General features: G+C 40.0%; 1 protein-coding gene across 3 annotated transcripts in view; it reads left to right on the top strand.

The window, feature by feature from the left end:
• LOC134211781 (liprin-alpha-1) overlaps positions 1 to 14,778 on the top strand; it is a 166,786-nt gene that overhangs the window by 20,507 nt on the left and 131,501 nt on the right. For all 3 annotated transcript variants that reach the window (XM_062688998.1, XM_062689001.1, XM_062689000.1), the window contains one exon: positions 4,731 to 4,805. In XM_062688998.1, coding sequence (XP_062544982.1) covers positions 4,731 to 4,805 — 75 coding nt within the window. The remainder of the gene's footprint in view (positions 1 to 4,730; positions 4,806 to 14,778) is intronic.

Here is a 14,778-nt window from a genome sequence, read left to right as displayed (position 1 = left end):
CACAGCTTTGGTAGAAGGTGGCCGCTCGATGCCCGCTTTTCCACACTTTCTGTCCTGTCCAGCAAATCTCCTGCAGCGCCACGACGTCGAAGTCGCGGGGATGTAATTCATCGTACATCATCCTGTCGCAACCTGCGAAACATAGTGACTTGCAGTCCCATGTTCCAAGTGCAAAGCCTCATAATTTTCTTCATGTAAATTAGGTCCATTTTCGCTTCCCTTCGCTTCAGAAATTCAGACTGTAGATAGGATCGAGTGTACGCTTCAGTGGTGGTTTGTTCTATGCCCCGCAACAGCGGAGACAGAAGAATTAAATTGAAACGAATAAAAATCCCGACTCATGGAGTTTGCGTATGGTTGCCCCCACGGCAACTATAACGCACTCCCAGCACAAATGCAACACTTGTTTCAGACAAGGAGCATTAGGCTCGAAAAAAATGGACATAATTTACATGAAGAAAATTATGAGGCTTTGCATCTCATTCACCCCCTTGAGTTTGCGCATATATATGAATATGATTATGCTCAAATGTTTGTGCAGGAAAGAAAACTAAATACTCCTCACTGAGACCTCATCAAAGGATCTCGTGACTTTCATACGGCGGGTGATGAAGGGTCTCAAGGCCGTTCACAAGCTTCCAATCGTGATCCTCTATTCGTCGCCTAGGTCTTTGCCGATTATATCGAGTCGCATTATCTCTTATATTGTTCGTAATTATTGGTTTTCGGCTTATTGGGCCTGCGCAAACCTCTTGTCTCGTCGGAGGGCCGTCGTGTCAGGGCTGTTTAGCGTCCCACCTAACACCAGGACTTGGGCTTGTGCGCTTTGAGAGGCACACGGTCGCTTTGGTGGGGCCTACTTGCGGATACATGCAGCTTTTTATGCAGGTTTAACAGGGCCCACTGTCAAACCCCACCACATCCTAGGCAAGCCCCACAACTCGCAGATGGTCTGGGGAGGGATCGTCAAGCTCTTGGACATAGTCCCTGCTGCCCACATGTAACTGAGCGGCTCAACAAATCTTACTTATCAATTACACAGGTCAAATAACAATTATGCCAAATGATCTTATGCCAAACAGCCGTTATGCCAAACGACCATTATGCCAAATAACTTTATGCAAAACGACATTATGCCAAACGGCATTATACCAAATGACTTTATGCCAAACGGGGTACAATCGTCTGTAGACCACCATCAAATTTTTCACCTTCTAACCTTTATCTAATTGTTTCAATAATGGTTATGGTTCCATTAGACTGCAAATAAAATAAATTATGAGTACAAATAGTAAAACTATTGAAAACAATCAATTAACTATTGATTTACAATCAAAAACTTTTTTTTAGTTTTCCACTATTTTTAGCTATGCCAAATCACTCTAATTCTTTCCAATTGACTTTGGAAAAAGTCGTGAGTGGGGAAGGGTTGAACGTATCAACCATGAAATCGCTACATAAAGTTTAATTTGCGAATCACCTTTCACCTTTAAGAACCATGTCGCTGCAATCAATATTAAATACTTTGAAGGGAAAATATGTTTTGTACTTTAATTATAATAAAATAGAGTTCGACACTTGACTTGTTAATACGCCTAATACCGCGCACATTCATAAGTCTATTACAAATACCGCGCAAAAAATCCTAATAACGTTGGATGGCTTGGTTAGTGGTATGCACGGTGTGTTGGTCCGAAAAGGCTTATTTTCAAAAAATCAGTATCTCTAAAACTCACTACACGAAAGTATTTCCTCTTTCACGTAGGTGCATTTTTAAAATGTTCCATTGGGGTTCTTTTTTCCATACAATTTGGGGTGGGGGTTTAATCGACTATCATTTGAGATTTCTATGGAGTTTGCACCAAAAATAGTGAAAAAAAAATTTGTTCTAGATCCCCCGATAGAACATTTTAGTTTACCCACTATATGAACCCACGCAGCAAAAAAAAAACTTAAGAACGTCATAAAAACTTCTTATGATTCGGCGCCACAATTAATATATTTAAAAATCTTAAGTTCTTTTTATGATTCCCAAGGGGAAAATTGTTTTTAACTACTCACATATTTTATAATTAGATTTATGAAAACCATATGAAAGAATTATTAGAGATGTTAATATATTTCATAATTTAAGCTTTTAAGTTTTATAATTAAAAAGATATTAAAGATATTTGTAATGAAAAATATAATAATAAATGTAGGCAGTTTTTCTTTTTGCTGATTTTTTCCTTATTTCAGCCGAAAAAAATGTGGGGCAAGTGGGTAAAGGAAATCGTATATTTCATGTTCATCAAGTCATAAAAGTTGAATATAATATTGAAATTGATCATATTTATGATATAATTATTATAATATTTATAAATAATTATTCGATTTATTTTCATATGAAACGAAACTGAAATATAAATTACAAGCTAACATTGCTGAATTAATCGAAAGTTTCAGCATTATTTTTACCAAACTATTCCACGTGTAGGAAAAGTGGTTTTAGAATGTCACAATAATATTACTTGAAGCAAGAATGTTACTAGATAATGGTTATTTTGATGTTTTCCTTAAGATCAATTAGAGTAGAGTGGGGCAAGAGTACGCACTTAGTTTTCAATCGATCATGTGGCCCTTATGAAGCAAGCTTCCGCATATCAAATCAGTGTCGATGATTCATATACTCTTCCTTTATGTTACCCAGTGGAAAACATATTGAAATGATTGAGATTCGTTTTAGTAGAACCCTTATTGCAAGACAAGTGAAAAACGCACTCTTACCCCACCGGTGGGGTAAAAGTGTGCATCGGGTGGGGTAAGAGTACGCATTTATTCAATCATGTTCTTTAAGTATATATTAACACAAATAAGAGTTAATAACATTTAATTGATGTTTAATGAGCATATATTAGGGAATGTTTAAAGATTACGTTACTCTTAAAGGGAGAGGGGGTCCTAAAAATGTGCACTTTCATACGAAAAACCATTGTTTTTTATATATACAAAAAACTACAGAGGTAAAAATATATATAAGGTTTCGCGTGGCGTATTCAAAGGCATTTTCCTTAAAGAAAGTCTACCAATCACGTAACGTAAATTTTGGCTATTTCATCACACCTACCAACCCCCCCCCCCCACCCCCCTATCTTACACTACTTGTAGGAATCCTCTAAAAATTATATGGACCGTCACACAACTCACAATCCCACCCAGCTAAACGTTGCGTAATTTATTAATGTTTCTTTTGATTAAATGAAATTATCATTTAAATGAAATTGTGTTTTCGTCCTAAGTCCTTTCTAACACCGAATTACTTCAACTTATCCTAAAAACTTGTGATATTTTCGAATCCTGTCCCGTTTTTCTTAGTTGTGGAGCTTCACGCTTCGGAAGAAGTCTTATTTCGGCCGGAAATACGGGTTTGACATCATAACTTGAAAATTCATATGCGTACTTTTGCTCCACCGGTTCCTGCGTACTTTTAACACCACAGTCCCAAAAATTATTCAAGTAATGGTTTTGACTTCTTGGAAAACCAACCGGATTGGTGTTCTGTACCATAAAGTACTCTATACAATAGGTTATCGAAATGGTATAATGTTAACCTGATTGAACGTATATATGGTAATGAAATACTAGTTGCGGAAATCCAATTATTTTCAGCAAAATGACCAAAAAGTTATCTAACTCCATATCTCCCTTGTTGTTTATTCAAATCGTTTACAATTACACATGCTAATAGTTGGCCAGAATACCTGTCAAACTGATGCAGTGCTGCTAGTTTATCTTTTTTATTACTTTAAAAAATCGAAAACGTACTCTTACCCCACGCGCACTCTTGCCCCACTCTACTCTATTGTTACAGCCTGAAAAATAATTTTAAAGGGGAATTATTTTGAATACAGAAAAGATGAAAATATAATCCTAATGAATTATATTGTTTAATACAACTGAGGTGTACCATAAACCAAAATGGTGCTCACTTTGAATCAATAATTTGGAGTCGTCTGCTGAATGTGCGCGGTATTAAGGCTACTTTACACCTCTGGAATTTTTTCCGCCGTATTTTGGTCCCCGTGCATTTTAAATGGGGTCGGGATTTTGATTTTCCGCGCTCAAATCCCGAAAACATTGCATATGAAAAATACATGGTGAACAAATCCGCGGACCAAATTCCCGAGGTATGGGGCTACCTTTAGGCGTATTAACAAGTCAAATGTCGAGCGGTATCTTCATCGAATTTATTTTAGTTGTACCTACAAAACAGATTTTTTACATCAAATGTAGTTAATTTTAATTAAAGCGACATAGTTTTCTAAGGGTCATCGACACAAACTAATTTCTATGTACCGGCTTTATTGCTGATCCGTTCTTAACCTCACGCCAATAGACCGTGTCGAAGTACTTGCCTATTCTACTTGTCGCAAAAGATGTTTCGTCAATAAAACGATGGCGATAATGTCTTGTCTAACACTCTAGCTTTCATCTATTGTTGTTAGTGACTAGTTAAAATTGTATTGCCTTCTCTTTTTTCCCACGAAATTTTTTCTTAATTCCCGCCAAAACCGGCACTACTAGTAGTTTTGAGAGTAATACTATTTTTATCAGCATTGAGCAAATGTAAGTTAGCATGAATTACGGGAATAGCCGTAACACTACTAGATGGATAAAGTTATATTTTAAAATGTATCATCAAGTTTATTAACAAATACTTACGGTCGACAAATTGCATATCTTTATTGCAGGTTAGAGAACGCTTAAGACTTTCTTTGGAAAAAAATTCCGAGCTGGAGGAGGAGCTAGCACAAGTGAAGGAAGAGGTAAGAATTGCGCTGGTATACTAAATCTAAACATATAATGGCTTGCGACACTAGATTGGTCTCCTATATTCAAACTGGAAACCTTATTTGAAATTTAAAGTCATATGATTTTTCACAATTTTAACCTTTTGTCTGTGCTCTGGGGTCAATAAATGACCCCAGGCCACTTTAAAAAGCTGCCATTTTTTTAGTTTTCATCCAATTCTCCTAATTTTTGGTATCGTTTGGTAAAACTCGCCGAGATCTGTTCCCTAGCAAATTCGATTGAAAAATCTTGAAAATAAGCGCTACAGGAGCAACTTTTCCCTGAATTTTGTTGGCCGTGTAAAACTACAATGGGGTGTCCTTAAAAAATATCTATTCTTGCTAAACACCGTTTGAAAAAGCTTTTATTTAATTTAAATTAGTTAGGTGCAGCACTCATTTCAGTCACAGCAATGGCTTTTCCGGCATACCTCAAGTCACGTCGGCATACGCAATATTCCAATTATATCTATCAACATCTTATTCTCATTTTTTTCTCGGGACGGTAGAATATGCGACGTAAATAAAAATATGCACGTTCCACGACAACGTGATGCCAGATAGTAGTATTATTAATAACAAAAATTATTAGATTGAGATGAAATATTCACTCATCCAAATTCCAACCAAAAACTTAGAAACAATATTTTTTTCCACTTTTTGAAATCGAGAGAAGTATAAATAACATGATAGCGTCAACGTATTAGACAGTTTTCCTAACAACGATGAAGGATTATTTTCATACTAAAATGAGGCTCCTGGCCTTTTGGCAGCTAGAAGTTTACCAAAATACATCAGATCTCACATGAAACAATATACTCAAATATAACTGCTCACCAGCGCAGCTTCTTGGAAGAAGTTCTCATTACACTGAGCACCGCTTTGTAGTCCTGGACATCCTGAACAATTTTGCCGAATACAACTTGGGTGTAGGTACGAAGGAGCTGGAGCAGTATTTCACACATGCAAGAATATTGCAAGCACACTAACGCCGCCTAATTGTTAAATTCCTACAGTCCATTCGCATCAGATGAACTTTGCTAAAGACACATTTTTTACAAATTTCAAATTTGTGCAATAGAAATATTTCTTCTTCTTCTTCTTATTGGCGTTACATCCCCACACTGGGACAGAGGCGCCTCGCAGCTTATTGTTTATTAAACACGTCCACAGTTATTAACTGCGAGGTTTCTAAGCCAGGTTACCATTTTTGCATTTGTATAACATGAGGCTAACACGATGCTACTTCTATGCCCAGCGAAGTCGAGACAATTCCAATCCGAAAATTGCCTAGACCGGCGCCGGGAATCGAACCCAGCCACCCTCAGTATGGTCTTGCTTTGTAGTCGCGCGTCTTACTGCACGGCTAAGGAGAAAATTCCATACATCAGAATATCTTGAATAAGTCTTAAATAATTATTTCATGTATACCACCACCTTTCGGCAAAGTTCTAAACTAATCAATGACTCATGTCAATCTTAACTTCTCGACATTAACACTAAAATGCTAAAATGTCAATAGCGATGTGCTTTACTGCAGGTGTGGCCCAAACCCTCAAGTAGTATTTGTTCAACGAAAATTCGCTCTTTTGAGAGAGAAACTCTCAGCTGGGTTGCCGAAGATGGCCGAAGGCGACCGAATGTGACGTCACGTCTGGCATACTCAGTACAATTTTTATAACAGACGTGACGTTTCACTCCGCCCGCCCACTGTGGGTGGCATTATTTACATTATTTTGCCGACTACTACAGACTTAGAGGACTTTGGCCCACACCTTTACTGAAGCACATCGTGTCAATAGATAACATGCTGTGCATTATACGTCAACATTTTATCATACTGTAGAGCAAACATTTTGCATGCAACAATTGCATGACATAACTTAACAATTCCCAGTATAATGCTGGAGCTTGCAAGTTCGTCGTGCTATCGCTCTTTATAAAGTGAACTTTCCCACAGTTAATTTGCCCGAAATATGCGGTTTAACACCGGGTTTTTCTTCAAGCGGCAGCTGCCATGTGAAGATTTTTATTAATCCTTTGTAATAATGAATTTTAAGTAACGTATGAAGGCGTTATACATGTTATCGATACATTTATAATACCAAAGTTCCTACTATTTGTTTATTTGAGACGCTATTACGTTTTGACCCTTCCTTCGGAAGTGTCTATAATTTCACTTTGTATGCGTTACGCAGGCGTGTTACGTTTCAACCAATCAGTAAATCACTTAAATTATGAAATAAAATGCATGGATTTGAAACAAATTCACTTTAATATTGAAAATATAATTATAACAAATGGTTTCATATGAAAATATGCTTATTATTCTGATTTGTTTCAACGAAACAATTGATCTTAATTGAGGAACAGATAGAAGCATGTACCCAAAAATCTTCTCAGAAAAGCAAAAACGTAAAAATTTGAAGGGATTTCAAAAATGTCTTCAGTGGAAGCTAGATAGCAAATGTGAGCATGTTTTGAGACACTAATAGACCACTTATATGCATGTATGTGTGCAAATTCTGAAATTTACTACCATATAAATCTCACTTATTTTTAAGTTATTAAGGGTCTGTCTCAATTGGATAATTAAACTGAAATTAAACTTAAAAGTGACATTTCAATAATTATCAAATAACCCTGCTCGCAGAGCAAGATTACTTTTGACAGATATCGAATCATTTTCCATCGATGTCCTATTGGAATTGCTGGGTGGCACCAGCCATTCTTATAACGGGGTGATTTTTAATTTTCGAACAGTCACTTTTAAGTTTAATTCTCCAAATGAGACAGACCCTAAGGGTCTGTCTCATTTGGAGAATTAATTCGACTTTAACAGTAAGGCCGTCTTCAGTGTTAGGTCGAAATACGTATCTGTCAAGATACAATTAAGTGGTGGAATTCAATGGGATTGTACAAACTCGGCTTATGACAAGTGAAGACATTCCACTAAAAAGCTCAAAATAATTTTCTTAACAAGATTAGTTTTACAAAATTAGGCATCCATAAGGCAAAATACATGTTATTATTGAACGCTATTGAGTTTCATTCAGATCAATGACCGATTTATTTAGTTCTGGAATACTCAAAATATAGGTCTTTGGAATTTACGAGTATACATGATACCAGCGTTACGATAGTTACTAGCCATGTAACAATAGCTATTTAATCCGACGATAGCCTGATAGATAGGCAGCTTGACGTACAGTGCATTATCATTTGTTTTGTTGTATTTAACTCAACCCATGAAATCCGCCTTTCAGTAGGCAATTAATTGATCATTTTCCTCGTTCAATCGCCGTGGGAAGTTGAGTAGTTTTATCTCGTTTAAAATACTGGTGCCTGAAAATATTTTCTTATAATTAAGGAAGGGTCAAAATCTCACTGTAGGTGGATTAATCTGGTTTTTTAATTAAAATGACGTGCAATCAACTATGAAGAAGTGACGACGGAAATCGTCATAGCTTTTGGCTGCGCGACTACTTCGTGGTAAACCATGCAAGCTGTCATACGAAAGAGCTGTCGAAAGGAGATGCGCAATGAGGCCCCTGATCTACGGATATACTCTCGATTTCGAATATGTTCGCGCGTCATTTAGACGGGTTCTTTCGGACACCTTTCAATTTCTAAAACTCGCGACGTATAAGCCATTTTATAGAAAGCTCATATGACAGGAGACCAAACACTAATATTTACATTTCATTTGCGAAAATGAAATGAAATGATGATGATGATGACGAAATGATGATGGTTTACATGCAAATTTACCAAAACAAAGACCGAGCCGTCCACTCAAAATTTCGATCAGCTGTTCGAATCTCTCTCATAAAATGGCTTATTGAACATAAAAACACTTTATTGCGCGAACATAGAAAACGTGCTATTTTATTGACAACACGAGAGGCGAGATAAATTAGTTCTTCTCTCGCAACGGTTGTTTATTCTGAACTTACTTTACATATATACATGAACAGCTGACCAACGATCGGGAAGCGATCGTAGCACAAGTGATTCATACCTACATAACGCTCTCCGTGCAAAATGAAACAGACCAAATGTCTGGTGCAGAGAAAAGAGGAAGACTAGTATTACGGATAGTGTGGAACATGTTCGATCACTCAGTTTCTGTCTGCTTCAGACTGGCCCAACTTCTACGGACTACGGACTACGGATAACGATGACTTTGATGGACTTTTGATGACTTTGTGGACTGTAAACTTAGACAATATTTCCTGGGACAACTCGATGTTTTACGTTATACGAATTCAGAATTCGCCTGGACACGACTGAAAAATGATATTGTCGGCGTAGCACCAACTTAGAATTCGGAAGTCCGGACTTCCGAACCGAACTTTCTTCCGAAGTTTTATCTGTCAAACTAATTGATGCGTTGTTTAGCGTTATAAATTTAATCCGAATAGACAATACGATGATGACTGATTGGACTATTAGGTTCTGCAGCATGACATCACGAATGAATTCGGTCCTCGTCAAATGAACTTTTTTGACAGTTCAGTAGTACTTTCCACTGACTCCGACGTGGACTCCGACTAGGTTCGAGTTCGTGATTGGTTGGCTGCCCCCGAGTCCTACTAAGAAGTACTACTAATCTGTCATCAGTTTGAGGTTAGATACAGACGCTGCAAAACCTAATTGATGGACGGTGTTGGACGGCTTTTGTGACGATTGACTTGACATTGTTGGCTTCGACCACGGCTCCGTGCCATGTATGACGTTGGTGATCTCTGAATCGAAGGAGAGGGTGCTTTTTTAAACTATAATACTGAAAATAAAAACAACTTGCCTGAGTGGAGGCCCTAAGGCCTCCGTTGGACGCCCAAACGGCGCCGTTGCACACTGGTTTAGAAGCCCCCAAAACGTGCGTTTTTTAGTTTTCGACCGAAAAACTACATTTTAGAGTCATGTTGTCTTCAGAAGAGTTGAAGGATATTTCTTGGGCTTTCTTTTGATAAGATAATATAAATGATCTATCCACCGGTATGAAATAAAAAAATATGCAGATAAACAAAAGCAGTGGTTGTCCTCTGCAATGTTATAAAGCATGTGAATTGGAACATCTTTTCTGAAGACACCATATTGCACAAACGGTTTTGTAACGAATTAGAGTACGTTTTGTATGAATGACCCCCAAAAATCATATTTTGAGCATAACTTTTTTGAAAATTATTCTAGCATTATGGTTTATTCTAGAAAGTTGTGCATAATGACAAAAAACATGTTTGTCTAGAAGACTACTTTGATCTATCTTGAAACCTGTCAAAGTTATTAAGGAATCTCTAGGAAAAACAGTCAATTTTCACATCAACGCACCATGAAAAGCGGCAAGAGGCGGCAAGCCAAACAGCCACCATCTGAAAGATTCGGTTTTAAGCTATTTTTGGGGGTCATTCATACAAAACGTGCTCTAATTCGTTACAAAACCGTTTGTCCAACATGGTGTCTTCAAAAAAGATGTTCCAATTCACATGCTTTATAACATTGCAGAGGACAACCACTGCTTTTGTTTATCTGCGTAATTTTTTTAATTTCATACCGCTCTTTAAGGTAGATAGATCATTGATATTTACTTATCAAAAGAAACCCCAAGAAATATCCTTCAACTGTTCTGAAGACATCATGACTCTAAAATGTAGTTTTCAGGTCGAAAACTAAAAAACGCACGTTTTGGGGGCTTCTGAACCAGTGTGCGTTGATCCCTCTCTCTCTCGCTGCACTGGTAGTTTTTCGTTGCCCCCTAGCTCTGGTCAAATTCGATGGCTACGATGATCATTGTGAAGGATGCCGAATTCAATGTGCCAAGACGATCTGTATAGGTATTGGTTTGGCCACCCAGCGGATTATCACAGCATAAATCCAGTGAAGCAGGATTGCGCATTTCTGCCTCCGTTCGCTTCCATTGAAGTGTACCTCGAAATACCAAACGTGATTCGAACTGCCGAACTGCTGGACTCAGTGGCGTAGCCAGAAAATTGGTCTGGGGGGGGGGGGGGTTTCTGAACATTTTTTTCTCCCAAAAAAATTTTTCTAAGAATTTTGTCTCTGGGAGTGGGGGGGTGTTTTTTTTATGTCCCCCGTGGTTGGACATGGACTAAAATAGACTGGACTGGATGCACATGCAACTACCACCAAGGACACGACACATATTACCTCATTTCATTTTCGAGCAATTTTTGGACTCAAGACAACTGATTCTGGTTTGTTGTTGGCAGTTTTGGCAAGGCCAAATCTCGTGTAAGCATGTCTGGAGAGAAATGAAACGGTCACTTTTTGAAAAAAGAAGAAATACATAACTTACTGGGTGTGCGGGTGCTTCTCGGGAGTCCTAGTTCTTGCCATCGTGAGTCCTAGTTCTCCCCATCGGATAACGAATCATTGTTTCTGATTGGCAGCACACAGATCTTGGAGATCGCTCGCTGGTAACTGCAACTTAGGTTCGAACGTTTACAACTCGTATGTTCCCGTCGGACCCTGGCTGAACTTCTACCACCCGTGCCAGTTGCCACTTTAACGGTGGCAGATTTTCCTCCTTGCCCCTTAAATGCGCAATGTTGTTTTGAAACAACAAACCGAAAATACGTTTAATGTTAATGATTTCAATGGTTATTTACGTTAAAAATAATTTCGACTATTTCTAAAAAAAATCGCCTTGCGCCTTTAAGGGTTAAGAACAACAATGGTGCCAACTGCAATGTTGTTCCTTTGTCGTGTCCATTTCTTCCTATTGTGGAAATTGGAAAGGTTTTGCTTGGACCATTTTTACCACAATTGCTGGGTAAATTTTGTTTCCTGAGTTCAGTGCGTGATTTCTCTTGTTTCGGACTGCAGAACGATGACGCGATCGGCCGAAATATTTGTTCTGCATTGCGCGGTCGGTAATAAAAATCAGTTCAGTGCGTGATTTCTCTTGTTTCGGACTGCAGAACGATGACGCGATCGGCCGAAATATTTGTTCTGCATTTCGCGGCCGGTAATAAAAATCAGTTCAGTGCGTGTTTTCTTTTGTTTCGGACTACAGAACGATGACGCGATCGGCCGAAATATTTGTTCTGCATTTCGCGGCCGGTAATAAAAATTAGTTCAGTACGTGATTTCTCTTGTTTCGGACTGCAGAACGATGACGCGATCGGCCGAAATATTTGTTCTGCATTGCGCGGCCGGTAATAAAAATCAGTTCAGTGCGAGATTTCTCTTGTTTCGGACTGCAGAACGATGACGCGATCGGCCGAAATATTTGTTCTGCATTGCGCGGTCGGTAATAAGAGTAGCTATCGAACAAGTAGTGCAGTGCGTGTTTTAGTCGTCGGGAAAGAAATAAAGTATCTTGTGTTCGGTGGCTCATGCGCATGTCGCGCGCGGTCGAAAAAAAGCGAGTTCTTCAATAGTTTGCTGTAGCCATCGAACAAGTGAGTACAGAGTGCTGCGCTTCCGTGCGGTCGTCCAAAACGCGAATCTCCTTAGCTTTCATATGCCACCGGGCGTGCATGTTTTTTTATCTTTTAACTCGTATTAGTGTCATTTCCCATCCCATAGATCGTATCGCTTACCAAAGTGAATCCAGATAAATTATCCTTTGTAACTAAGACGATATCCTATCCCAAGACAATCGTGGAGATGCAGAGGTATACTCGGTCTCTAAAAGCAACGAGAGTCAGACTAACAATCCTTCCATTCCTATATGACCGTAAGGACGTGGCCGGCGCCGTTATTGACTTTAAATATTTGAGCTCCCGAAACGTGTACATTGAGAATGGGTAGCTAATCCCAAGCCCCATTCATTGTGTTCTCTGTACAATTTCGCAAGTTCAGTCAATCACGGAGTAGCAACTACGAATTGTGCGGTCATAATGCTCATGCTCATGCTCAATTGCTGGGTAAATTTTGTTTCCATTTCCCAAGCCGAAAGCCTATTCTCCGGTATGCCAGCTAGGTCGGGCTCCGGAATAGCAAACAGAGGCCGCTGGATCAAGAAATGTCCTGGTGTGAGGGCCTCGAAATCGTCCGGATCATTACTGATCGGTGTCAGCGGCCTCGAATTTAAGATCGCTTCTGCCTTTGTCAAGAATGTCTGCATCTTGTCATACTGCAAAGCGCGAGTGCCAATGCTTGAACAGGCTCTTGAACGATTTTACCGCTGATTCCCACAGTTCACCGAGGTTGGGCGAACGAGCTGGTATGAACTGGAACTCGAGTCTATCTTCGGCAGTCTGCCGTAGTACTTCCTGATTGAATTGTTGACCAGCTAATAGCTGCGCAAGTTCATTCAGCTTCCGCCTGGCGCCAACGAAGTTAGTCGCATTATCACACATTAGGTGCGACGGCTTCCCACGACGAGATGAAAAACGATGCAGAGTTCCCAGGAACGCCTGTGTGGTCAGATACGCTGCTAGTCCTAAGTGTACAGCTTTGGTAACTAGGCATACATATACTGCCATGAAACACCTTATCGGCCATGCTCGACGTTGCGGGTAGGACACGTAGAATGGGCCACAGTAGTCTACTCCGACCCTTTGGAAGGGAAAACATGGCCGAACTCTTGTCGGATGTAAATCAGCCATAAGTTGATCTTGGATTTTAGGTTTCGCACGAAAACATTGGACACATTCGTGGACCACTTGTCTTGCGAGGTTCCTGACGCTCGTGGGCCAGAATTGCTCTCGAACTGCCGATACCATCTGCTGCTGACCTGCATGAAAGTACTTCCGATGGTAATGAACAACGATGAGTTTTGTGAGGGCATGACGGTGATCGAGGATGTACGGATGCTTCCGACTATCTGGTACGGCTGCATTACTCAACCGGCCGCCAACGCACAATATACCGTCGACAAGTTGCGGATTCAATCCAGAGATTCTGGAACAGTCTTGCACCTGGCCGTGTCTGGTGATGTCTGCTAATTCCTGTTGGAAACCTTCTCTCTGCGATTGTTTCATCAGCCCTTTGAGAGCATCGTCAAACTCTTGGGAAGTGATGTAGCCTTTCTGTTAGACCAATTTGCAGGCGACGCATTCTATTTAAATCGACGGATGTGAAATGTCAATCGTATTAGATCTACTAGTGACGAGCGAAGGCCGAATATCTCGCTTGGTGAAATGGTTCAAAGGACAGCGACGACAATCTGTTCTTCCAAATCCATCTTGTCGATGCTGCTTTCTTCGATCTGCTTGGAATCAGGCCAGTATTGCCGATCCAATATCAGCCAATTCGATCCATGGAACCAGCGTGATTCATACTGCAGTTGTGTCGGCGATATGCCACGGGAAATGATGTCCCCAGGGTTGTCTCCTCCAGCAACGTGGTTCCAGTCACTCCCTTTCGTAACGTGCTGGATTTCGGAGACGCGATCTGCTACGAACTGCCTCCATCTGGATGGCGACGATGACAGCCAACATACTACGATAGTGGAATCGGTCCAAAAATAACACTTTTGGTCTACGTAAATATTTTTGACGACTTTCTCGTACAGGTGTGTGAGAAGCAGTGCTGATGACAGCTCTAGTCAAGGAATGGATAGAGACTTCTTATTTTTCTTCAAATTCTCGAGCGGAGCTACACGAGATTTGGAGGTCAGCAGGTGTACTTGAACGCTTCCGTCTGCTTCAACCGTGCGGATATTGATGCAGGCACCGTAAGCCTTAATTGAAGCGTCGCAGAAGCCATGGAGCTCCACCAATTCGTTGTTGTAACTAGTTCCCACCCACCGTGGGAACAGCGATGTCTACCAGACCTACAAAATTCCACCGGTACTCACGTCGCTGCTCTTGTAATTGTGGGTACAATGGATCGTCCCACCCGCAGTCTTGTTTCCACAGCTCTTGTAGGAAAATTTTCGCCTGGACGGTGACCGTGGGCCCTATTGGATCGAGTAGTCGAGAGGCATCTGATAGAACACATCGCTTCATTATTACTGCAGACTCATCCCAGCTTG

Source organism: Armigeres subalbatus, chromosome 2, assembly GCF_024139115.2.
Source record: "Armigeres subalbatus isolate Guangzhou_Male chromosome 2, GZ_Asu_2, whole genome shotgun sequence".
NCBI lineage: Eukaryota > Metazoa > Arthropoda > Insecta > Diptera > Culicidae > Armigeres > Armigeres subalbatus.
Note: the sequence above shows the minus strand (reverse complement) of the source record. Positions and strands in the feature narration are given on the sequence as shown.